At 28.9% G+C, this 26,348-nt stretch overlaps 1 protein-coding gene across 1 annotated transcript; it reads right to left on the bottom strand.

The window, feature by feature from the left end:
- Positions 1 to 408: 408 nt before the first annotated feature.
- Positions 409 to 25,312, bottom strand: alpha-Est10 (alpha-Esterase-10). Its single transcript, XM_065504600.1, has 5 exons — positions 25,245 to 25,312; positions 24,375 to 24,593; positions 8,116 to 8,428; positions 1,371 to 2,258; positions 409 to 1,310 (listed from the first exon to the last, which is right to left on the bottom strand). Exons 2-5 carry the CDS (start codon positions 24,416 to 24,418, stop codon positions 861 to 863), a joined length of 1,695 nt encoding a protein of 564 aa, XP_065360672.1. The 5' UTR covers positions 24,419 to 24,593; positions 25,245 to 25,312; the 3' UTR covers positions 409 to 860.
- Positions 25,313 to 26,348: the final 1,036 nt, after the last annotated feature.

Genomic DNA, 26,348 nt, shown 5'->3' with positions numbered 1-26,348 from the left:
TATTGGGACTATTGACAAATTTTGCCCTATTTTCACCATACCTTACAGTATAATTGTAGAGAACTTAGAACTAATTGGTGCAATGTATTGTATCAGTATTGCCGCATAATCAACATATTTATGGCTGCTCGAACAATTTTTTTTAATTTAGTTTTAAATAAATTTTGAAAATGTAAAATTAGTGATTAGAAGAAAAATGTTATAATATTTATTTTTCAGAATTTAATTAGAAATTTCAAATAAAATGTGAAACCTCTAAACTTTATCTGATTTTGCTGAAATTTTCAGAATATGGTTTTTAGATAAGGAAGAACAATTTTAGATCTTGGGAGTATCGAAAATCATAAAATTGCAAATTTTGTGTGCAAATTAATGAACTTTTCTGGAGGAATACAAAAAACATATCAATACTATCTTTCTTAAATAATTTATTGCCTAAAATTTTGCTATAATTTAAACCCTTAAATAATTTTTTTTTTTCAATAATTTAATTTTGTTTCAATAATAATTTCACATTACAATAGTCATATCAAATCTCATATTACAATAAAAGTAAACAAAAATAATAAATCTGTTCAACAATACAAAAATCACAAATACTTAATCGTAATTTACAATTGATCACCTTATAAATATAAAAATAAAATGTAATATAACCATTCACTCCATTATACCCTTATAAATATTTAATTACATTTAACTGGACAAATAATTAACAATGCATTGCACAATCAAATTATGAACGCCATTCTCTTCACTTCTGTTTTATGTACATGAGGTAGCCGGCTCCTTTTTCATTCTATATACTACATAAAACACACTCAATTTTATTTAAATGCGTCTCGTTTCCAATTACATATTTATAATTTGCCCGGGGGATAAAAAGTATTCCAAACACTTTGTATTTTTTGCAATTCTGGCAAATCAATATATTCCAATTTGTTGGAAATATTTAAACATTTAAATGTTTTGTCCTTTGATAGAGGCTCGTATTTAACATCCTGCAGTGAGGGACAGTTGGGATCACTGTTGGTGGCAAAGCTAGTCCAAATATCTATCATGGCCTTAGTGGTGCGATATTCTGCCGAATCTACAGACAAGCGATGGGAGAATATGAAACGGAAGATGTAGCACAAATCATCGCCATGACACACGCCTCTCACTTCACGGTTACACAAGAGGTTGCGTATGGCATTGGCATCGGCTGAATCAAAGTCGAAACGGTATACATAAGTGGGAGCCTTGGCATAGTTCAGACGATATAAAGCAGTGCGATAAATGGGATGCCAGAATTCTCTATAGCTTTCAATCTGAAAAGGAAGAAATTTTAAATTTATAAACTTAAACAAAAACAGTTTGTTATAACTAACCTCTAAAAATTTCATCATGGTTTCCGGTTTACATTCCTCATTACCCAAATAGGCTTTTTTGATTTTCAAACCCATTTCTTTGGCTTCTATACTATGGCGCTCCACTTTCACATCCATTGGCAATAAATTCTCACAATCACCCACTTCATTCAAGGTAGCCTTGCGTCTTGTCACTTCGGGATAGAATAGTAAGCCCTCAAAACTGGTGCCACCTATCATCATGGGTATATCATTACTCCAGGTATTCTTTAACACTTCCAAAGGATCTTCAGCCAATATGGTATCTTTAGATTTATAAGGTTCTATCACTGGACCAAAAGCAAATAAAATTCGATTGTGTTTCTCCTCTTTGCTCAATAATGTTGACACAGCCTTTTGTATATCAGGTCCAGCAGCTGCATGTAGAAATTTATATATATCTACCGACTTATCCTCGCCCTTATAGCCTAACGCCTGGGCCAATCTCAAAGCCCATTGATTAGGTGGTGGCAATACCCAGGGACACAAAACACTGCCCGACATTACTATACCTCTGTTTATTAAACCCTTAGAGCTTTCACTCAACATACATAAGTGTGTTGAAGCCCCACCGGCACTTTCACCAAACACTGTTACATTATTGGGGTCTCCGCCAAAAGCCGATATATTTTCCTTCACCCATCTTAAAGCCATAATTTGATCTTTAATGCCTGCATTACCGGGCACATTGATGCTGGGATCATCAAAACTTAAGAAACCAAATGGTCCCAAACGATAGGATATTGTCACTAGAACAACCTCTTTGGACATAAAGTAATCGGGACTGTACATATCACGTGTAGCTTCACCAATTTGAAAACCACCGCCATAGATCCATACCATAACAGGTCGGGGTGTAGGGGAGGTAATCTGAAAGTGTAAAGGAATTTTGGATTAAAAATATAAATAAAATAAAAACAATTAATTTGGGTTAGTTGAATGGTCTGTCAGAGGGAGTCAAAAAAGTGTCAATTTACCAACTCTTTGGTCAACGTCATGACAAAGTGACAGTTCCATTACTCATTAAGTTCTGAAGACCTCTAATCTCGAGGAAACAAGACTAGAAATGCGAATAGTTCTGTGTCGATTTCTTTCCTCTAGGTTTGAAAAATATATAGAATTTGCCATATTTTAGAAGGAACTTTATTCGTTTTTCATAAAATTATAATTTTTGTTGAAAGATAAGATCAAATTTCAATTTACGAAATTGATTTTAACCTATGTAAGTTCATCATTACCCCCTGCATATACCTGATAAATTTGTATCATGATAAACGTGAAAATGGTTGTCATGATAAAATATTATCTGGTATAGTCTCCATTTATTAGTATTATTGCTTCGTTATGACAAAATTGTTAGTGCTTTTACTTAGACAACTTTGTGTTGACAACAAACGTTATTAATTGTTATGATAAATATTTGTCAAGTATAGACAGGGGTTTAAATTGACTTATCTATCGAAACAAATAATTATAATATTCCAGAAAATACATAATTTATAGATTCGCTATTAATTGCAGAAATTACAATCACTAGGCTAGAATATATAAAAATATCATAATAATGCTAAATCATCCGAAAATTTTGGGCTAGTACTTTTAGACTATCTAGACTTTTACCAGCGTACGAAATATGATAGATTGCCGAAAAGCAAATTTATATTATAATGACTGTGTTAATTTTTCGGTTGATAAGTTTTTATCAGTAAAAGTAGTTCCAATAGATCTATGATAAGTTGATATTGATTTCCTTATTCATTGACAAAGACTAATATAAATATAAAGTATGAAGAACAATTAATTGGTGTTATATTTAAAATCGTTTACTTTAAATGCGTTTTAAAATTTTGTTAAATCTATATTTAAAAATCTGATAAAAGTATAATTTAAAAAGGTTCAATGATCTATATATCTTTTTTAAAGTCCTTAGCATACATTTCTGGCAAACTTTACCATAATTTTCTAAGATTACTTTTATTAAACTAGACTACACCATAATATTAAAAATTTTGTTCACCAAACTACTTAGCCTACAATAACATATTTTGCATATTGACCAAATTATTGCCCCTGAATAGAAATAGTCGATGTCAGCAAATTAGAAATAATGGATCTATTAGTTTGATGTCCTCAATTATCTTCTATAAAAGTTATTTGACATGTAATGATTAATTTTACGACACAAAGTGTACAGAAATGTTAATATACAGTTTATCTTCTGTTTTTTATCTTCTGTAGTTTTATATTGATATTTTTCTTCCATGACTGGATTTTAAATATATAATATATATATATGGGGGATTTCATGTCAAGTCGACCAAATTTTGTAATCTATGTCTTCCAATCGGAATGAGTCCTATTGGATAGTAATTTAGAATTTTCAACAAGATCGGTCCAGAACTCTCTTTGAGTTAGAAGGGGTCAAAATTTAACATTTTGGGAAAACAGGTGTTTTTTTCATATGTAACTTATTACCCAATTGTTCTTAGCAAAATGTGTCCCAAATAGTTTAGATAGCTATTTCTTCAATCTTTCAATAAAAAAATTAAATATTTTTGATTTTTGTTTTTTCAAAATAAAAATCTTTTTTGACTTTTTTCAAAATGGGCAATATTTTTTTCAAAAGAAAGCTTAGGTCTTTTCCTTGAAGAACTTTTCGGTCGCTTAGTGGCATGCGAGTGGGATACACACGCATGTCTCGTTTTATGCGGATTCAAATTTATGCGATTTTTAAATAAACGATTTTTTTAGAATTTTAACAGATTTTAAAATTTTATATGTTTTCTTTAAATTCTAGTGATGAAAGTGATATTTTACAATATGATTATATCATCTAGTGATGAAAGTGACGTTGAACTAATTCCAAAACGATGCCGACAATTATTCAGTGATTCAGATTAATCATACATATTTACAGAATTTCCTTAAAAAATGTTTTAGCTTATTTTTTGGATCATTTTCTGTTTTTCTGTAATTAATGAATTAATATTCTGTAAAGTATATATATTCTGGATCCTTATAGATGCGGAGTCGATTAAGCCATGTCCGTCTGTCTGTCTGTGCGTCTGTCTGTTGAAATCAATTTTCTGAAGACCCCAGATATCTTCGGGATCCAAATCTTCAATAATTCTGTCAGACATGCTTTCGAGAAGTTTGCTATTTAAAATCAGCAAAATCGGTCCATAAATAACGGAGATATGAGCAAAAAACCGGGACAACCTCGATTTTTGATCTATATATGGATTACTAGTCATTAATATAGACAATATGGATATCTAATGATAGATATTTCAAAGTCCATTGCAACGATGTAGATAAGGCTATAGTAAGTTGGACCTACAATGGGTCAAACTCGGGAAAAAGATTTTTTAACCCGAATTTTTTTTCATCAAAAAATTTTTTTTGTCATACATTTTTTTTCCAAAAAAAAAAATTTAAAAACTAAAAAAAAAATTTGGAAAAAACTTTTTTTAAAAAAAATTAAAAAACAATTTCAAAATAAAAATTAATAATTTCTATTTTAATTTTAAATTGAAATTTTAATTTGAATTGAAAATACAACAACGAATTTTGTGTACAAAAACATAAAAACGGCAAATAAGGTATTTGAGATCATTTTTGTAAACCGCAACAACGTCATAACTCAAAATCCGTGTTTTTTGAACTGAGTAATACAAAATATGCGGCGTTCTATAATCTTTCATATAATTTTATCAGTTTTCAAAAAAGTCAATTATTTTTTGTATGAGAGTGTTTTTTTGTTGTAAACATCAAAATTAAAATTCATGTTTTCTCGTATATTTGATAAATAAAGAGTTTGGGTTAAATATAGATTAGAAAAGTATTAACATCTACTATTTATATTTCTGAAATCGCATGATTTGTTGAAAATTTATTTAAGAAATAGTAAAATATCATAAAACATTCAAAGACGTTTTTCTCGAAACGCCTTTTTTTGAATTATGACGTTGTTGCAGCAAATGAGCGATGAGTGAGTTTTTTAGGGTTTTAGTGATGAATTATGTCGCTGTTGCAGCAAATGAGCGGTGAGTGAGTTTTTTAGGGTTTTAGGGAGATCTTCTGAAATAATCTTTTATAAAAAAAATATAATTTAAACGATTTTTTTCTTTAGATTTAATAAAACTTTTCTTGGAAAAAAACTCTCTCGTTGGTTGTATATGTTTCAGAAATCAAAAGCATGATAAAGAATATTACTTTTTGGATAGTTTTAGATTTTGATTAATTTAATAGTTTTTATGATAAAAGACTCATTTCAAAAAAAAGTTTCGTCTATACATGTAAATACAAACAAAGTTTCAGAGACATGTAAATTAAATATGCCAGTTGTTATACATACTCACTAATCATGTTTATTGGATGTTCAAAAAATATCTAATTTTAATTTGTATTTGAATTGAAAGGGAAAAAAAAATACAAAAAAATGTTTAAAGTGCAAAAAAAAAAGGAATTTCGGTTAATCGACACAAATTAATCGGTTTATTTGTTATTTGAAAATCGGTAATTTTAAATTATTCGAACAGTTAACCGTCCAAAATTAATCGGTTAACCGATTAACGGTTAATCGATTGAATACCCTACTAGGTACTCTAAAAAATCACTTTGTACTTTAAAAGTTTTCGTTTTTTTAAATTTTTTGGCGTTAAAACAAAGATTTTTGGTTAAAATTGTATGTTCGAATGTATTGTGCTGCAATAACGAATAATGGGCAAATCATTATCGGTATGACACAGGCGCATCACGAACCCAATCTTGATCACGCATAACCGGCTTGATGCAAGGTATGAAAAAGGTTTTTGGAGCTTCTAAAGAGTAATATAAGCTTCTTATACAAGTTTTTGACGTTGGTGGAAACCTTAGGATTTGAGGATTGACATTTTAGTGAAACGAAATAATTTTGTGTTTTTTTCGGACGTCAACTACCATAAAAACTAAAAAGATTTAAATATGGTGATTTTCCATCAAGAAAATTTTAACTTTGAATGTAAAATTTTAACGGTCACAGATATCAAAAGTCAGTGTCATTAATACTGTTGTCTTTCTTTGTTTTCAAACTCCAAAATTCCTAAAACGGGGAAAATGTGTTCCAAAAACTGAGTTATTTTTTAGAAAAGTGCCCACTTTGACGTTATTTACAGTGTTAAGCTAGGTACTCTGTTCAAAATTCCGTGCGAAATGCTGTCAAACTACATATAAAATATTTGGAATGAAATATATGCGAAATAATTTCGCAAAAGCAGTACTCTGTTTTTATTGTGGAAAACATGTGAAATACATCTGGCAACCTTATTTTTCCACACGAAATAACATAAGCAGCACTTCTTTCGCACGAAATTAAAACTGTCAAACAGCATATAAAATTTTTCGCATGAAAAAACCATATTTTTTCGCAAATATGAACAGAGTACTAGGCTTTATAGTAAAAACGTTTTGTATGTATGTATATAAACAACATATAGGGTTATAAAATATGAAGAGTTTTTGAGGATCGGTGCTTTGCATTTTTAGAATTTTTTACTCAAACCTAAAATTTTGTTTCAAAATTGGATAAGTTTGGATAGGTCTGGGGGGACAAGGTCCGCTTAAGTTAGTAAAGTTTTACTTTATACGTTTTTGCATTAAGCTCTCTTTCCAGATCATAAAATCTGGAAAAATGTAAGCATATTTTTTTAGACCTTCTCAAGACTATCTATATTTTAAATTTCAGCTCATTCGGATCGTAAATGGATTTTTGGCGTTTTTTTTTTAATTATGAGACTTTGTAGGTCCACCCACTGATTCCCGTTCCGCCTTCGAAGCTGAACAACTTTAAATCAACTAGAAAACACCTCAGCCGAGTAATAATATTAAAATAATAATATAGCACAACACAGAAGAGTTGACTTGATCATACTATTTAAAAAAAAAATTCTGATGACAGAATATTTTGAGAGCCCACTGATTTTCAGAAATTTGGGGGCCTATAAAAAAAAATGAGTCACCAAATTAGACAAGCTAAGTATAGGGTTTTACTACCCTTTGATAGTAGAGTTATAAAATAATGGATCTTATTCCTATTAGTATTTTTTTCCTTAATTTTTTGACAAGTAATTATTAATTTTTGCACACACTAGTCCTATTGGACAGTAATTTAGAAAATTTTTCAACAAGATTGGTCAATTTTAATCAAAAACATTTTGTTTGGCCGCGGCTTTTCTTTACGGAGGAGCATTCTCCACGAAAAATTTTGGCATCGAAGGCGTCTCCCCGATTCAATGTCATCCTTATTTTCAACCAAAACATCATTGATCATGGTTTGGTAACGTTCTCCAGTTACCGTAACGCGAGGTCTGGCTACATTTTTGAAGAAATGAGGTCCGATGATGATTTTTCTGGATGAATTGGAGTCTGTAGGGTGTGTTGTAGATTGATTTCACTCCATATGCGGCAATTTTGTTTCTTAACTAACTTGTTAAGCCAAAAATTAGCCTCATCGCTGTACACAATTTTGCGATAAAACAGTCGTATATAAGTAGCGCGATTCGATGCCTGATTTTCAAAGTAAATTTGGATAATTTCAGTCGTTAATCTATTCATGATGATTTGCCAGAGTATTAATCATAAATGTCAGCAGTATGACAGCACGTTTGACAGGTAACCCTGTCGAAAGTTCTAACGGGCTTAAAACCACCATTTATGCACCCTTTTATTTTCAAGTATTTATACTAACCTCATTTGCAAACACATTCAAATACAAACAATCCTCAGAGCCTTTGTATTTCTTGAAAATATAATTCGACTGGAAGGGTATTTCAGCTGGTCCCGTACAATCTTTAACTCCCTGCCATGGTTCAGCTGGTTCGGGAGCTTTAAAGCGTAGTTCACCAACAGGCGGCTTAGCAAAGGGAATACCCTCGAATGTGAAATATGAATTACCCCATACTGACAATCGTTTGGCACCCTTAACTTGACCCTTGGTGGTGTTGACAACAATTGTAGCGCCTGTGTTTAAACGGTATTGTTCGAATTTATAATCGATAGCCCTGAAATGACAAAGAAAAAACAAAAGTAAATAGTAGTACATGAATGAAATTTAAAATCAGTATTATTATTACTACAGAACGTGACATTCGTGTAGTGTTATATTTTATTGTTTTGTGTTTTAAATTATTGTAATTTTTTTTCTTATTTTGTTTTGTGTTTTTTTTTTTGGCTTAACAAAGTACATATTGTGTAATATTTTGTATACAATTGCCGGTTTTTGCCGGTTGCTGATCAAAATGAAAACAATCTTCAATATGTCAACCTAATTGTTGTATGAGTAATTATTTAATGTTTAATTTGTTTTTTATTTTTGTTTTGCTTCGTTTTTCTTTTTTCGCATAACAGTTTAAATTAAGTGACATTTTCAAATATTAATATATATTTTTGTTTGTTGGCTTGTTTGTTTATTTATTTAATAAATTTTTAAGGTGTTTATTTATATGCATAACATGTTGTTTGCTTTAAATTTATTGTATTTTATTTACACTTTACAAATAAGATTTAAATATTGTATGCTTTTGTGGGTAGAGTTAATAGAAAATAAATTAAATGTTATTAAATTAAGACTTAAGAGCACCCTAAAGATTTTCATTTAAGAAAAGTTAAATTTTAAATATGTATTAAAGTGGCCTTTATTTGCCACTTTTGTAAAAGCCAACTACTGAAAATTTTATTAAAATCGGATAATGGTTAGTGTTTGCAGTTTCGAATTTGGATCAAAGAAGCAATATTTTGAAAAAAATTTACATGTTGAAAAAATAGAATTAAAAATTATTTTTGTATTTTAATTTAAAATATAAAAATTTTCTCACACCGATAACACATTATAATTTGATCCCAACAAAAATCAATTCAAGCATTTTCAAAATTCTTTTAAACGAAATTAAAAAAAAAATTATTTCGATTTTAATAAATGCAAAATAACGATTAAAATGGCAAACACTTGTCCCGATAATAAGACCGATTCGCAATTGGCGGATTTCGAGGAAACTTAGTTTTTTAACAAAATTTGATTAAAAATATTTCTTAAAAATACATTTCGTAGCTTATTTTCTAATATTTATTGGGTGCATTACTTAAAAATGAGGAAAACGCGGTTTTTATTTTTATATGCAATTTGGAAGTGTACATTTCTGTAATTTATTCTTACTTAGCTATTGTAAGAATAAATTACAGAAATGACTTTTGCTTTGCTTTATTTCTTTAATTTGAGAAAAAAGTGTCCTCTATCAAAATTTACTGGTCGGACCTTGAAATTTTGGGAAAAATTTGATTTTGTTGTATAGTGTTATTATAGGCGGATTTCGAGGAAACTTAGACAAAATTGGATCAAACATTTTTCTTAAAAATATATTTCGTAGCTTATTTTTTAATATTTATTGGATGACTAACTTAAAATGATGGATTAACTATAAATGGCGTATCTTTTGAACGCGGTTTTTGTTTTTAAATGTCATTTTGAAGGGTATATATCTGTAATTTATTCTCATTTAGTTATTGAACATATTACACTGCAAACAACAAAGTTTTTATACCTTTCACCACCATAACGCTCAAAAATATTAGTCTAACACCCACCTTAAAGTATACCGATCGACTTAGAATCACTTTCTGAGTCGATTAAACGATGTCCGTCCGTCTGGTTGGCTGGCCGGCTGGCTGTCCATGTAAACCTTGTGCGCAGAGTACAAGTCGCAATTTTGAAGATATTTCGATCAAATTTGGTACGTATTACTTTTTCGGCCCAAGGACCATGCCTATTGAAACTGGCTGAAATCGGTCCATTATTTCACCTAGCCCCCATACAAATGTCCTCTCGAAATTGAACTTTATCGGTCATAAATGTTTAATTTATTTATGTATCTACACAAATTTCGCTCCAAATAAGTTTTATATACACAAAATTCATGTCACCATAATAATTAGTCATAGCTCCCATATAGATCCGCTTCCGAAAATCACTTTAACGTGCTTAAATCGCTTAAAAATTTTGATATACACACAAAATTCAACGTAGTTAACTTTAATATAGACATAAATCTCACGACCTAATTTTATGGTGATCGGTCCATAATTGGTCATAGCTCCCACATAAGGCCTCATTTACTTGGTGTAGGGTATTATATGGTCGGGCTTGACCGACCATACTTTCTTACTTGTTTTGCTTTGAAAATATCGAATTTTGTTCCATCAAAGTATCATGCGGGATGTTGTGTTTTACTTCTTTAATTTGAGAATAAAATAAGAAGGAAATTTGGTACCATACGAATTGAAGCTAAGAGAACTTTAAAAACGATTTGTATGTATGAAATGCAGCTTGGACGCTATAAAAAAAAATAATTTTTACACCGACTTATTACTAGCAATGAAAACTGTATCCATTACGATAACCCGAAGAGTAAGACATCGTATGTGAACACCGACTACCCAGCCGAATCGACACCAAAGCCAAATATCCATGGCGATAAGGCAATTATCTGTATTTGGTGGGACTATAATGGTCCTATCTATTATGAGCTGCTGAAATCTGACCATAACATCACAGGGAAACTATACCGAACGCAACTGAATCGTTTGAAGCGAGTATTGACCGTAAATCGCCCAAAATCCGTAATTTTCCATCATGACAACGCTGGGCCACATGTTGTAATACCTATTAAAAAGTATTTAGAAAGAAGTGGTTCGTGTTGCCTCACCCGTCTTATAGTCCAGACCTAGCCCCATCCGTCTACTATTTGTTTCGATGGATGCAGAATGCTCTCTCTGGGATACACTACACTTCAGAACAGAGTACCCGCAATTGGCTTAATTCGTTGTTGGGTCAAGAGATAAGAAGTTCTTTTGGCTCGGAATCCATATGTGGCCAGAAAGTTGATAAAATATAAATCACAATGGCCAATACTTTGAATAAATTAACTATATTGTACAAATGTTTCAAAATAAAAGCTAAGAATTTCAATCGAAAATATTTTTTTTAATTTTTTGTAAATTTTGTTTAAAGCAAGTAAGGCAGCTATATATATATATATTCTTATATACCCTTAACCTAATTATAATTTAAAATAAATTGTTTTTAAATATTTTTAGATAAACAAAATTTAAAAATTTTTAATTTTTCAAAATAACTTTTTAATTTTTTTTTAAAAAGATTTTTTCAAATTTTTTTCTAAGTTTTTGGAAAAAGAATTTATGTAAAAAAAATTTTTTTTTAATGAAAAAAAAAATCGGGTTAAAAAATATTTTTCCCGATTTTGACCCATTGTAGGTCCAACTGATTATAGCCTTATATACATCGTTGCAATTGACTTGAAATATCTATCATTCGATTTTCATATTGTGTATATTAATGACTTAGTAACCCAGATATTGATAACAAATCGAGGTATTCCCGGTTTTTTCCTTATATCACAGCCATTTGTGGGCCGATTTTAAATAGCAACCGAGCCGGAAGAATTACCGATATATTGATGTATGAATCATGTATGTAAGTTGATTTCAACATACAAGGCTATAGTAATTTGGACCTACAATTGGTCAAAATCGGGGAAAATATATATTAAACCGAATTTTTCGTTTACCAAAAAAATTTAAAAAAAAAAAAATTGTAAAAAAAATTATAAAAACAATTTTGAAAGAATAAAAATAAATCTGTTTACCTAAAAATATTTAAAATTTGTATTTTAAAGTATAATTTGGTGAAGGGTATATAGATTCGGCATAGCCGAATATTGCTCTGTTAATTGTTTGGTATCAAATTGTAATGAGTTATCGATGTATGAATTCAAAAACAATTTCTAATTGGAATTGATCCTGATTGAAATGATCTTTAACTCGAAACTTTAAATAAAATGTACAACCTATAAAGATTATGAGATTTGGTTAGAATTTTCAGTATTTGATTTTAAGATGACGGAGAATAATTTTGGAACTTCTTTAAAAAGTTCAAATAATTTTCAAAGAACCTAAGATTAAAAGCACTTTTTCGGGCAGTGTGAAAAATGCACTTCAATGAAGTAGTAAAAAATCCTAAAACTTAAGTCACCTATGCCGGCTCTAAACAATTTTTCACATTTTATTAACATGTTTGTTATCTATCAAAAACACATTGTCATACAATAATTTTCATTTTAATTTTAACAATTACTATTCCAGACAGTTAGACTTTGTATGCCGTCAAAATAAATTGCAGATATGTAAAATAAATTTTAAGAAATACTAGATCAATAGGTCATGATGATGATTGCAAAATTTTTTTATTAAAATCCATTGTTTTGTTTTTAGAATTACCAAAGGTTGATTTATTTTGGCACTGCAAAGAAATTCTAATCTTAGAAATATTAACTTAACTACATGGTAATCATTTTATTCAATATCAAATATTATAATTGATGTGTTTAAGCAAGTCATGGTGATATCTAACTGCTTTTACGACACAAATAAAATTAAAAACAAATAAAGGTGGTTAACTATTTAAACGTAGATATTTGATTAATGTATGATATAGTAACAAATTATTTCCTGATATAAAAATAAATACGTAGGTATATATTTTAAATGCTGTGTAATATTTGCAGTTTTTTAAAGCGTTTTTCTAAATTACAAAGTACAAGGTCAGTTGTACTATGTATTAGAATATAAATTGTTAGAGATTAAATGACTGTACAAATAAATGTAATAAATTGCACTTAAAATTTATACAAATAAAATCTAAACACTTGATAAATATTTATTAAATCAGTAGTAGATTTAATAACAGTAGAAGGCGAGGAAATTTATGACTTTTGTTTGATCGGAAAAAAGTGGTAATAAAACTGTATACTCTAAACTGCAGGTCTGATTGCAAAATGAAGTACAAGCAAATCGTAGATTAGAATACAGGCTTTCACAAAATGTAATCGGTGAAACAATTTAACATACAGGGTATCTGGTTCTCGTAGTTATATCTTAAAGTTACCTTAAAATCTCATTACACCCCTGAACAATTGAAATATATATTAACCAAATGTATTTTAAGGTGTCATAAGATAGATTTAACAAGTACTTGTTTTACAATTAATTTTATAAAAATATCATTTAATATAATTTTCTTAATACATATACAATAAGTATCTACTAAAATCATTAAGCATGAAGAATGTGATTCACTTAACAAATTGCGCTATAAAAAGTGTCAACAATGAACCAGTTGCTATGAAATTATATAATGGAATAAAATATTTTAATTCCAATTAAATTAACAGAATTATTGCTGATAATATATGTATATATAAGTAATTAAATGATCAGAATTATATAGAAAATTAATACAAAATAAAGTCTAGTAGGATTCAATTGAATATCTTAGTGCAATAATGTGATAAGCTACAAAAACAAAATGTTTAACACATAGAATTAAAACATTTGAACAATTTTCTAATAATTATAAATTCTATAGAAAAAAATTACGACAAATCAATTGACTTATTGATTACCAAATTCGTCAATACATTTATTTTTTTTAATTAAAAAAGCACCAATAATCGATTTTGTAAATATAAAAAAAAAATTGTTACTTAAAGTTGTTAACACTCAACAATATTTTTTAACTACAAGATTGTGTTATTGAGTAATTAATTGATTAACAATCAACTATTATATTGAAATATTAACATAATCATCTTAAACAATATTGTTGTTAACAGTTAATTACATTTTCTCTATTGGATTTAAAAGATATTATTACTATTTTATTGACCTTCCTATACTAAGAAAAACAATGAAGGGTTTACTTATGTGATTCTTTATTAATAATTACAAGTTTTAATCTTAAAATTACATTGAAAAGGGAGTTTTTCTTGCTTCTATGCTAAGCTGTTTCATCCCAATCTTATTGGCTGAGTTCTATTACTTAAGTCGGACAATCGTGGATATAATAGAACATTGATCTAATGATTATACTTCAGGTATTGACTTTGGACTTTATAGAGGATTTTTGGAAGAATGCATTGGGGCAACAACACATGTGATCGTTGTATAATTTTTTATAATGTTGGATGGAATCTTGCATTTTATACAGATTTATTCAAAGATGATCAATCGTAGAACCATTGTACGCTTGAACCATTGTACGCTCTTTTAGATTTGTATGTGAACCCTGTGGAAAGAATATCTCTTTAAATGATTTTTCGTCCAACGTTATTCGCTTAAAAGTTACAACAACTTATTTAATAAACATACCTTGTATATATGGTTTTTAATTTCCCGAATTTTTTTGATTCCCGGGAATCGGGAAATTTTTTTCTACATTCCCGAGTACCCGGCTATTCGCGAAATATATAATGATACTGTAAATGAGGAATATTAATGCCAAATTTCATATAAAAACATAGTGTTGAAATCATTATATATCGCAGCTTCGTATTAATTAATTAAATTTGAGCTTAATTCATTAAAATTTTAATCCGTAATTAAAAAATGTCAGCCTTTCATTCCATAAGTCCATTCCCAACATCTAATTATTTAAATATTTTAAATTGAATTAATTTTGAAGTTAATTAATAACAGAATTTATTCAAACTTTGAATGATTAAATTTTTGTTAATTCAAATCTACTACAAATTGAGTTTACATTTTTTTTCTTAATTCAGGTTTATTTAATTTAATCATTTACAAAATGAATTGAAAAAAATTGTCTTAAGACTTTTTGTAATCGATTTGCATTGAAGAAAAAATTTAATCATTTAATATATTTTTTAAGCTATTTTGTTATGGATTTGAAGAAATTTATAAAGATTTAATAAGAAATTAATTCTATAAATAATGAATTCTCAAATAAATAAATTCACTAAGGAATGAATTCAATACATTTAACTGAATTCTTAAGAGACACAATTTATTTTGTCTCGAAAATGGAATTATGAATTAATTAATTCTTTCTATCCTTTGTTATGTATGTTATATAATAAAAACAACTAACCCACAAAAACGGTTTTTTAAACTCAAAATTTTCTCAAATTTTTATTATTTTTTTTTATAGTAAAACAGCGAATTTTAAAAAAAGATTCGAGCCAGGTTGATATATTGATAAAAAACTATTTCCGTTTTTTTGGATAAAAAAAAATTATCTCCAAACTTTACCGCGTTTTGTGGGTGAACTTTTTTAACAAAATCAAGACGATTATGAATTTTGATAATAAAATGTCTGCTTTCATTGTTACCAACAGATATTTATTACGTCAGCAGTACGTATTCAGAAAAATAAATTATCAAATATTAGATCCATACAGTTTAAGAAAAACATGATTTTACGTACGGCTGTTTAAACCTATACCATGAGCGTTAAGTGTAGTTCGTCAAATTTTATTTTGCGACCCCATAAAGGATATGAATATGTATATACTCTGGCATCTTATAAATACCTAAGTCGATAAAGCGATGTCCGTATGTCTTTTTAAATTATTGTATCATTCGAAAAACCCAAATAAAAACTGTAAAAAAAAACTTTTTCCCATTTTTTGATAAAAAATGGCTGTTTTCTTTGAAGTTTCTTCATTTTTTAATTCCCGGGATTCCCGACTAAAAATCCCGGGAATCGTGTAGTGAAAAATTGGCAAAATTCCCGGGATAAAAACCCAACTTGTATTCAATTCGCGAAAATTTCCATTACTAAAAATTAATATTTTATTTATAGATTTTTACAAACTTACAATTTAATTATTCTTTTTGGCGTTATTAAATTTATTGAAATGAATTATTTAACAAATGAAATACTTGATAAGAAAATAATAAAAATTGTTAATATAACAATTTACAAATAATTTAATTAAAAACATTGTTACAAAAGTTAGTCAAGTGTTTACAATTTTTTTAATTATTTAAAAACTGTTGTTATTTATTTCTGTGTATGAAAGTCTAATTTATTAATAAAAATATTTTATTATAAATAAAATGAGGATGTAAAAACAGTTTTTAAATCATTTTGGTTTTCGCGCCAAAAATTTTTATAAACTAGTTGACCGAACGGCTTCGCCCGGTAGCATTTACTAATGTTAAAAACTGTTGTTATTTATTTCTGCGTATGAAAGTCTAATTTATTAATAAAAATATTTTATTATAAATAAAATGAAGATTTAAAAATAGTTTTTAAATAATTTTGGTTTTTGCGCCAAAAATTATTATAAACTAGTTGACATCCCCGGCTTCGCCCGGTAGCATTTACTAATGTTAGTTCTTCAAGTTTCTACAACCCACATACACCTGCCTGTACTTAGTTATTTGCAAATAAAATATCTAAATTTGTACTGCATACTTTAGGGAGCTTTTTAATTATAGTCGACTGGACTCAAAAAAAAATTTAAGAGTTTTACCTGGATTTTTTTTTAATTTTTTTCTTTACAAACCATCTCCTGAAAATTTTGAATCGAATAAAAGAAAAATCAGCCAAATCGCTTCAGACGTTTTCACGTGATGTCATTACATACATGGACCATTTAATTTTTATATATATGTATATATATAGATAGATAGAAGATAAATGTTTCTTTCTTTTTTAGAAAAGTCTAACTCACACACTAGTAAGTCATAAATTAATCTTTCAAATTGTTCCCATGCCGTCTACCCCTTATATTTTACCGTTTATCCACATAAATGATAGTGGAAATTTTTTGCAAATATGGGTTATAAAAACCAGCTTCAAAAATTTTGTAATAGCCAAAGTCTAATTGGGAGACTAACAAGTTTTATAGTTTTTTTTTTATTCAAAAAAATAATATGTCTCAAAATCTAGTCACATTTATTTGCAACATCATTTTTTTTTTTTTTCAAAATCCCAATTTAGCCAAAACTCTACTATGTTGTTTTATTTGTTTTCTTGGCATAAATTTCTTGCAAAACCACGTTTTTGTGCTGTTTCGAAAAATGGAAATGTACCACAAACAAACATTTGCGTTTTTGCTTGAATATAAGCTGTGCAAAAAGACATACCGAAAAACACAAGACTGACTGTAACCCGCCAAAACAACTTAATAAATTGAATAGTCATTCTTCACCACTATATCATAATACAGCCAAACAACTCTATATATGAAATTTATTTAAATTGTTTGAAGATGTATTGTTTTTAATTTTTGGTGAGGGTACAAAATGTTAATAATAAAAAAACAAAATATTTTATGAATCATTTATGCATGTGGTAAAAGTTTGCGTATCATTGTGAATAGATATGGGTACTTCTGTGTTTATTATTGAGGTCTTGGAAAGGTATAAAAAAAATATTTTATCTTTTATAGACCAAATGAAAAATCAATTAATCTTTGTAAGGGAAGGTAGGGAACTGAAAGGATATATTAGTATAATCATGAGTTAAATTTATATAAATCAGCAATTTAAAAACAATTATTTTGAAATAAATATTTCAAGAAACATTACTTTACAGATGTCGTTTTATTCATAAGACAAATTACAGAAGGGTGGGCCCCGGATGTTCCCAAATAAAAAGTTTAATTCATGCTTAGATACCGTTTCTTAAAAATTTGGTGCTGCGTTCATTCTTTGGTACTTCTTAAGGTTTTTATGATTTCTTCATCTATCATGCTATTAGTTGAATGGTTTTTTATAATTGCTTTCAAAGACATATATGAAATTATTGTGTAACCCCAAACTTATTCGAACTTTTATAATTTTTTCCAAAAAGTGTAAATTTTTAGTTTAAATTGATTCGTTCTAGACACAATACATAAATATAGCCGAACCGGATTTTTCCGTTTTACCAAATTCAATCTAGTTCGAATTTTAATTGAATTTTTCGAAAACGATTTTCTTCCCGATCTGATGTTAGCTATATATTCAAGACATAAAATGTCTACCTAAAATTCGTAAAACAATAAACTTGTGATAACCACATTTTTGGCATTTATCCCATAAAATAAATAAAAAAATTCTCTTTTACTTATTGACTATTAATAACCTTACAATTATAATTTGGTGAAGATTTTGAAAAAACTTTTGCTTCACATTATATAATAATTATTTAAACCTAACAATACTTATAAGTAAAATATTATACAAAACTATTTAAAAACAAGTAAGAAAGTATGGTCGGTCAAGCCCGACCATATAATACCCTACACCAAGTAAATGAGTAAAAATATTTTTCTTTTAAAATTTCAATAATTTATATTTTTGAGTGATTTTTGGAAGTGGGCCTTATATGGGAGCTATGACCAATTATGGACCGATCACCGTGATTTATGTCTATATAAAGTCGTGTGATTTATGTCTATATTAAAGTTAACTATGTTGAATTTTGTGTGTATACCAACATTTTTAAGCGATTTATGCACTTTAAAGTGATTTTCGGAAGCGGGTCTATATGGGAGCTATGACTAATTACGGACCGATCGTAACAAAATTTGGTGACATGAATTTTGTATATATAAAACTTATTTGGAGCGAAATTTGTGTAGATACATAGATAAATTAAACATTTATGACCGATAAAGTCCAATTTCGAGGGGACATTTGTATGGGGGCTAGGTGAAATAATGGACCGATTTCAGCCAGTTTCAATAGGCTTGGTCCTTGGGCCGAAAAAGTAATATGTACCAAATTTGATCGAAATATCTTCAAAATTGCGACCTGTACTCTGCGCACAAGGTTTACATGGACAGCCAGCCAGCCAGCCAGCCAGCCAGCCAACCAGACGGACGGACGGACGGACATCGTTTAATCGACTCAGAAAGTGATTCTAAGTCGATCGGTATACTTTAAGGTGGGTGTTAGACTAATATTTTTGGGCGTTACAAACATCTGCACAAACGCATAATACCCTCCCCACTATGGTGGTGTAGGGTATAAATATTGTAAATATGTAAATATTAAACGCATTTGAGTGCCCGATTTTGGGACTATATTTGCAAAAAATGTATTTTATTAACTGTTTGTTTATTTGCAGTTTAAGTTAATAATTTTTTTTTGATAAATAAACGAAAAAAAAAAAAAAATTGGGCGTATGACTTAAAAACGCTGGACGTATCTTTTGAATGCGATCATATGCGGGAAGTTTTGTTTTACTTTTCCGACTGAATGTATTTCATCGGTTTCAACATGCGAGAGATGGTTTGTGCGGTTCAGAAGTGGTAATTTTGACACGAAAGACAAGGATCGCCCAGGCCAGCCAAAAAAGTTCGAAGATAAAGAATTGGAGGCATTACTCAAAAACAGCTTGCAAAATCATTGGGAGCTATACAAGCAGCAATATCAAAATGTGTGCGAGCAGCAGGATTAGAGATGGCAAACGGGGAATCCCGTTCCCGAAAATCTCGGAGTTTTCGGGATTTCTTAAACCCCGAAGCATGGGATTTTTTAATTTTAAATCCCGGGATTTTCGGGATTTCGAAATCCCGTTTTTCATAAATAAATAGGGGAAATTGTCATATTTGTTTCCTTTTTTATGCATTTTGACATTCTACATGCCCGAATATCACAAAGTGATGTTCAGCAAAGTTGTTAAGCTCAACTCCTGCTACAACATAGTTAATAAAGGAAAGCGGTGTTTTTGGTTTTCCTAGAGTGGGTTATAATGTAGATTTGCAACTTGCAAAAGAAATAGATCACTTTATTTCTTAAGGAACATGAGGAAAATACTTGCAGATTTGTTATAAGTATTTGCAAACGGCTTTGACAATATGAAAGATATTTTTCTGCAGCAGCATATGTCGGAAACAAAATTCGTTCCAGAATGGCAGACGAAACCATAGATGCAATAGTATGCTTTTTAGTGTCTAATAAAAATTACTAGTATTTAGAAAAAAGTGGCTGGGAAGTTTTGCCTCACCCGCTTTATAGTCTAGACCTTGTTCGTCCGACTAATATTTGTTTCGATCGATGTAGAATACTGTCTCTGACTTGATTCGTTCTTAGTCTCAAAAGATAAACAGTTTTTTTTTGGCTCGGAAGCCATATGTTGCCAGAATGATGGGAACAGTTCATAGCTAACACATAGCTAATACTTTGAATAAATTGACATTATACAAATGTTCCAAAAAAAAGCTAAAATTTTTAAAAAATCATACATTTTTAAATCAGATAACATATAATCGAACTTTGTTACATGATTTTGTTCCCAAATTTTTCTCTTGCTGGTTTGAGAATATTTAAAATTTTACTTAAAATTGCTGACCGTAGTTCAGTGACGTAATTAAGTCTTTTGCGATAAAATGTGTTGGGCTATTTATATTTTTTACTTCCAATTTTCGATTGTTCTGCTTTCTTGATTGATTATTTCAGACTTATTTTTAGATAGATCGAAAATAATTTAGTCGATACAAAATATCACGTATTTATATGTTTAAGATAACAGAAAATGTTTTTAAACGTTATTTTAACTTTTATTAAAACTGCTGAGTTGTACTTATTTGTATGTTTGCCTAACACATTTTCGCCACCAAACGATAAAAATAACAAATTGATTTCTGTAGAATTTTTATCAGTGCTCATAAATGAATATTTTCTAATAGCAGAAAAAATTCTTATATTTTCTTTCTACTTTTTTAAATTTTTGACTTAATTCAAATCATAATTATGTTAAAAATAAGCAGTATTTTTAATTCATAATGAATTAAACCCCCAATTTTGGGGCCTTAGTTCATTTTCGGTTTGGGGACTTTGTTCATTGGGGACTTCGTTCGTAGCGCCACAAATAGTAAGGTCAGTGATCGGCGGGGGTTCTGCCACCGGGAAATGTTAGGTCGGTAAAAAAAGTTATACCTGTCCCGGCGTTTCGCTTGGTACTACAATCATATATACGATTGCTACAATTATATGAATGGTAAACTTGAACATATTATGATTACCGCAATCATATATACATACATAACATGTACAACTATATTTCTTTTCTGAGTATAGTTTTAGATGATTTGAATTGAGTTTTGTAAGATAACTAACGAAAAAAATTATGAAAAACTGATTTCCAGGGTCCCATTCAATGAAAATCAAAAATACCACTTTTCTTTATTGACTGTGTTGTAGCCGGTGTTGAGCTTAACAACTTTACTGAACATAACTTTGCAATATTCGGACATTTAGATGGAAATGCATGAAAAAGGCAAAAAAATAAAAAATTCCGTATACGATGCATATTAATTTCAAATCGATATATCTCGATTCCTAGAACTGACCCAGCAAAACGCCGGGATACGTAGACGGCAGAACTCCCGCCGATCACTGACCCTACTATTTGTCGCATAGTGTTATAATTCCAAACGAGATATTTTGATTTTTTGGTTTTTTATCTGGTAAAATTTGTAAGATATTTTTAATTTTATTTAACATTTCTTGACTTTAGGTAAGCAAATTGGGAATATTGAGAACTAATTGAAAAAAAATATGTTTGCTGGAAAAAATAATGCATAGCAAGGTTACATTATCGGCAACATTTTTAAAATTATTTGATATTTAACTAAGTTACTGGCTTATAAGTGAATAAATGTACGAAAAACCAAACTAGTACCACTTCATTTTGGTTTGAATCATTGTGTAATTACTTCGTGCTGAGTGGTTTAATGGAATTGTTAAGACAGGTACCTTGGCTTTTAATCAAAAGAACAATGTGTGAAAAATTATATGATGTTCTATGCAATATATTTGAAGTAAATAAAAAAACATATTTGAAACATATCAACTTTTTGAAGCTTGCCGTTTTGATACGTAATTCTGGTCCTACTTAACCGCTTTTGTCCATTTGGGGAAACGTTTATCCGTTTATCACGTTCTTCCCTGGATGTTCTATCGCGCCAACATTAGACAGACGGACGGGAATTTATAGATTGTCTTATATACTTTTTGGTTCTGCGACCAATATTTCGATGGTGGGTATAAAACACAACCACCAATATTTTTGGTGGTTGGTATAAATCAGTAATGTGTATCATATTTTTTGAGTTATTACAATAGAATTTTGTGATAGTGCATGCAACTGTCAAAATTTGATTGGCTAAAAAATCAGTTGCCATCATGAATCTATTTTCTCTGTATAGTATTTATTAGATTCAAGAAAAAATTTAAATTTTTTTTTTTTGATTTGAGAAATTAGTTTAATGTTAAATTATGGATTTGACATATCCATGGAATTTTATTGGTATCTGCATAAATAGCATAAATTTCAAATTTACATAAAAAATAGGTCTAATTCGGAAGGCTCTAGACCTTCGCAATAATACAAATTTTGAAATTATTTTTCTTCTTTTCAAAATGTTACCTTTTAGAAAACTATAAACACATTATTTATTTAGTTTTTATTTTCTGTATAACTAAACATTAACGTAAGTAATTTTTTCAAAAAAAAAATCGCGAAAAAACTACTTTTTTATTTTTTTTTTAATTTGAATGCACGTAACTTTTGACTCAGTAGGGCATTTAAACAATTGTTTCTAAAGAATATTAACAAATTTGCTGCTAATTAAAAAAAAGACATTTCAAGAATATCGGTATGGATTTGGATACGTTATTAGCAAAAAGCAAACTAAGGTAGGTAAAACCACTAAATTTTAATAACGAATAACTCGTAGACTACAAGAGATAATATATAGCTATAGCAATGTGTTTGTAGATCTCTTTTAGTAGATTCTACATGTATAAAAATCTTTCAAATCGAATCGAGAACAAAAATTTGACATCATTTTTAATTTTTGATATAGAAGTTTAGAAGTTCATGATTTATTTACACTTTTTTATACCCTACACCACCATAGTGGGGAGGGTATTATGCGTTTGTGCAGATGTTTGTAATGCCCAAAAATACTAGTCTAACACCCACCTTAAAGTATACCGATTGACTTAGAATCACTTTCTGAGTCGATTAGACGATGTCCGTCCGTCTGGTCGGCTGGCTGGCTGTCCATGTAAACCTTGTGCGCAAAGTACAGGTCGCAATTTTGAAGATATTTCGATCAAATTTGGTACATGTTTTTTTCGGCCCAGGAACCAAGCCTATTGAAACTGGCTGAAATCGGTCCATTATTTCACCTAGTCCCCATACAAATGTCCTTCCGAAATTGGACTTAATCGGTCATAAATGTTTAATTTATGAATGTATCTCCACAAATTGCGATCCAAATAAGTTTTATATATACAAAATTCATGTCACCAAATTTTGTTACGATCGGTCAATAATTAGTCATAGCTCCCATATAGACCCGCTTCCGAAAATCACTTTAACGTGCATAAATCGCTTAAAAATGTTGGTATACACACAAAATTCAACATAAAAAACTTTCATATAGACATAAATCACACGACCTAATTTCATGCTGATCGGCCCATAATTGGTCATAGCTCCCATATAAGGCCCACTTCCGAAAATCACTCAAAAATATAAATTATTGAAATTTTAAAAGAAAAATGTTTTTGCTCTGACAGACCATAATTTCTTCCTTGTTCCAATCTTGTATTTTATTTTGAGACCCCCTTTATTTATTATCAGAAAGCTATATTTTGATTCAATGTAATTTGTAAATTCAATTGTGTAATACATACATGTCATTTAAAGCTCACATAAATTATGCGCCAAAAGAGAAACAAGCACAGAGTTTTTAATTAAAGATTAAACTAATAGATTTTTTAATAAAATTTTTAAAAAGTAAAGAAAACACATTTGCAACCTACTTAAAGTGGTTTGTTGAAAAGTAAAATATGAAAAATAAACAAACTCATATGATCTTTTGGAAAACAATAAGCATTTAGAAATTATTGAAAAATGTCAGCAAAGAAGAGTATGTATAAAAGTGGGTCACAATAAAGCATTCCTACAGTTCTTTAGACAAATTAACTATTTCTATTATAAATAAAATTTGAAATGGAATTGTTTTTTTAAACTAGTATAATAAAAACTTCATTCATATAAACTTTATATTATAAAGCAGACATAAAATTTTAGCATAATTTTATTGAAATTTTGTGTATACTCACTTGACGCTAATTTTTAACATATCCCAAAGACGTATGTTACTCATGTTGAAAGTTTGTTGATGATGCACACTCTCTCTCTGTTGCTTCTTGATGGTTTTTGTTTAATTAAAAATCTCTGTAAGCTATTTTAACTTTCAAACACGTTTTAAATTCTTTTAAAATTTTATTATTTTGTTGAATCTTTTGTTTATATTAAAATGTTTTCATTAAAAATACAATCTGCATAAGTAAAAAAAAAAAGATTTACAAAATATATCTCTTGAAATACACCAAAAAAATATAAGGAGATTGCAACACTCGAAAAACTATTGTACATATCTACATACAAATATGTACATATAAACAGAAAGATATAAAATAAATACAATACACACACTTATGAAAATAAATCAAATGTTTGTAGTGAGAGCTCACTCACTACTCATTCCTCAAAACATTCAACAAAAAAAAGACAAATAAAAAATCCAACAAAACTCATAGATACACCACATGATTACAACAGGTAGTTACACTCACAAACCACAACAAAAGATACACAGAACAACAATAAAAACTACAACAACTCTACACCAAAAACAAATTAAATATTATGAAAACAAATAGGTAAATGGTGTTGTTAAAACGCATTCATTTTTTTTTATAATTTTTGAGTTTGTTTTTCAAATGCTTAATGGGTCTACCTAATTTCTTTTGTTTTATTTTGTAAATTATTTATTTGTTTTTTTTTTGAATATTTGATTTTTTTCTTTCAAACTTGTAGAGTTCTTTTTTAAATTTATTGAAAATTTAAACTATTATTTACAATCTAATCTTAATTATTTAATTTTTACACATATAGATAAGAAAATTATTTTAAATTAGTAAATTTACTTTGTAAAAAAAATTAACGAATTGTACGATCACTATCCGTTACTACGTCTGGGCGTTTTGAATGTCTGTTGATAACTGTTTGGTTGAAGAGAAAGTTGTTTTTAAAGAGAATATCTATCTAAATATTTAGTTTTGTTGATTGCATTTAATTGGGTGAGCCGGTTTCACTTAGCTAATGATCGTGTTTGTTTAACATGTCATTTCCGGTTAACAGTATATCAAGCAGCTGTTAATGTTAAAATGTAATAACAGCAAATGAAAAGAGAAAGAGAGCAGAGCATAGTTGGTGGGAATTGTTTACATTTGCTCTTTACATAAAGTTGCCAGATGTGATAGAAATTAGGCAACTTGTTAAATTGTTGTGTAAAATACATATGGGCAATTCCATATAGTCGTACGTGACATTTGTAAGCCTATAGAGTGGAATAGATTTTGCAAAAATAAGAGAATCTGAAAAATAAGTTGGTCTTTATGTTCCATTCAGAGGGTACTATATTTTAAAATAATAAAGAGTGATTTCGAAACATTGTTGTTCAAAATATCGAGCAAAAAAAAATATGCGAAAATTTTCGAATCGTAAAAGTTGTTATGTTTTCCTTTAATTTCTTACACTAAACGAAATATTTTTCCTTTACAATCCGTCATATTTTAATAAAAATAATCTTTGGATGATTTTATAATAAATAAAAATTAATAGTCGTACGTGACAGATTTTTCTCTTATAGTAAAACAATATATATTCTGTAAATATATGTATACAAAACTACAAAAATTAATAGAAAATATACATTCGGTTTCAATAAACAATTTTATAATAGCAAATAAACAATCAGAGTCAAATTCATTTCACATTATATGCTAATTGGGACCTTAGTTTTAACCGCAATTTTAGCCTAAAACACGCCAATTAAATTAAAAAATTAAATTTAGTCAGCTAAGCTATTATTTTTGCCAATAAAATGTTGAAATAAGCTCTAAATACTTATGCATAGTAATAGTTTAGTGTTATCTCCTATTCAAATCATCTTGAAAAAAAGTTTCAAGGGTTTCTGGGTTTTCAGTCGTGGAATTGCCTATATGTAAACAATAAACAGTGAATAAACA

This window comes from Calliphora vicina, chromosome 1 (genome assembly GCF_958450345.1).
Source record: "Calliphora vicina chromosome 1, idCalVici1.1, whole genome shotgun sequence".
Taxonomy (NCBI): Eukaryota; Metazoa; Arthropoda; class Insecta; order Diptera; family Calliphoridae; genus Calliphora; species Calliphora vicina.
This window is presented reverse-complemented; position numbering and strand designations above follow the sequence as displayed.

Excerpts from the sequence above, each read along its gene's own strand:
- alpha-Est10 (XM_065504600.1), bottom strand. The coding sequence starts at position 24,418 with ATGAGTAACATACGTCTTTGGGATATGTTAAAAATTAGCGTCAA. Across the intron at positions 8,429-24,374 it reads ATGTTAAAAATTAGCGTCAA|GGCTATCGATTATAAATTCG; the intron begins GTGAGTATACAC and ends TTGTCATTTCAG. Across the intron at positions 1,311-1,370 it reads CCATGATGAAATTTTTAGAG|ATTGAAAGCTATAGAGAATT; the intron begins GTTAGTTATAAC and ends CTTCCTTTTCAG.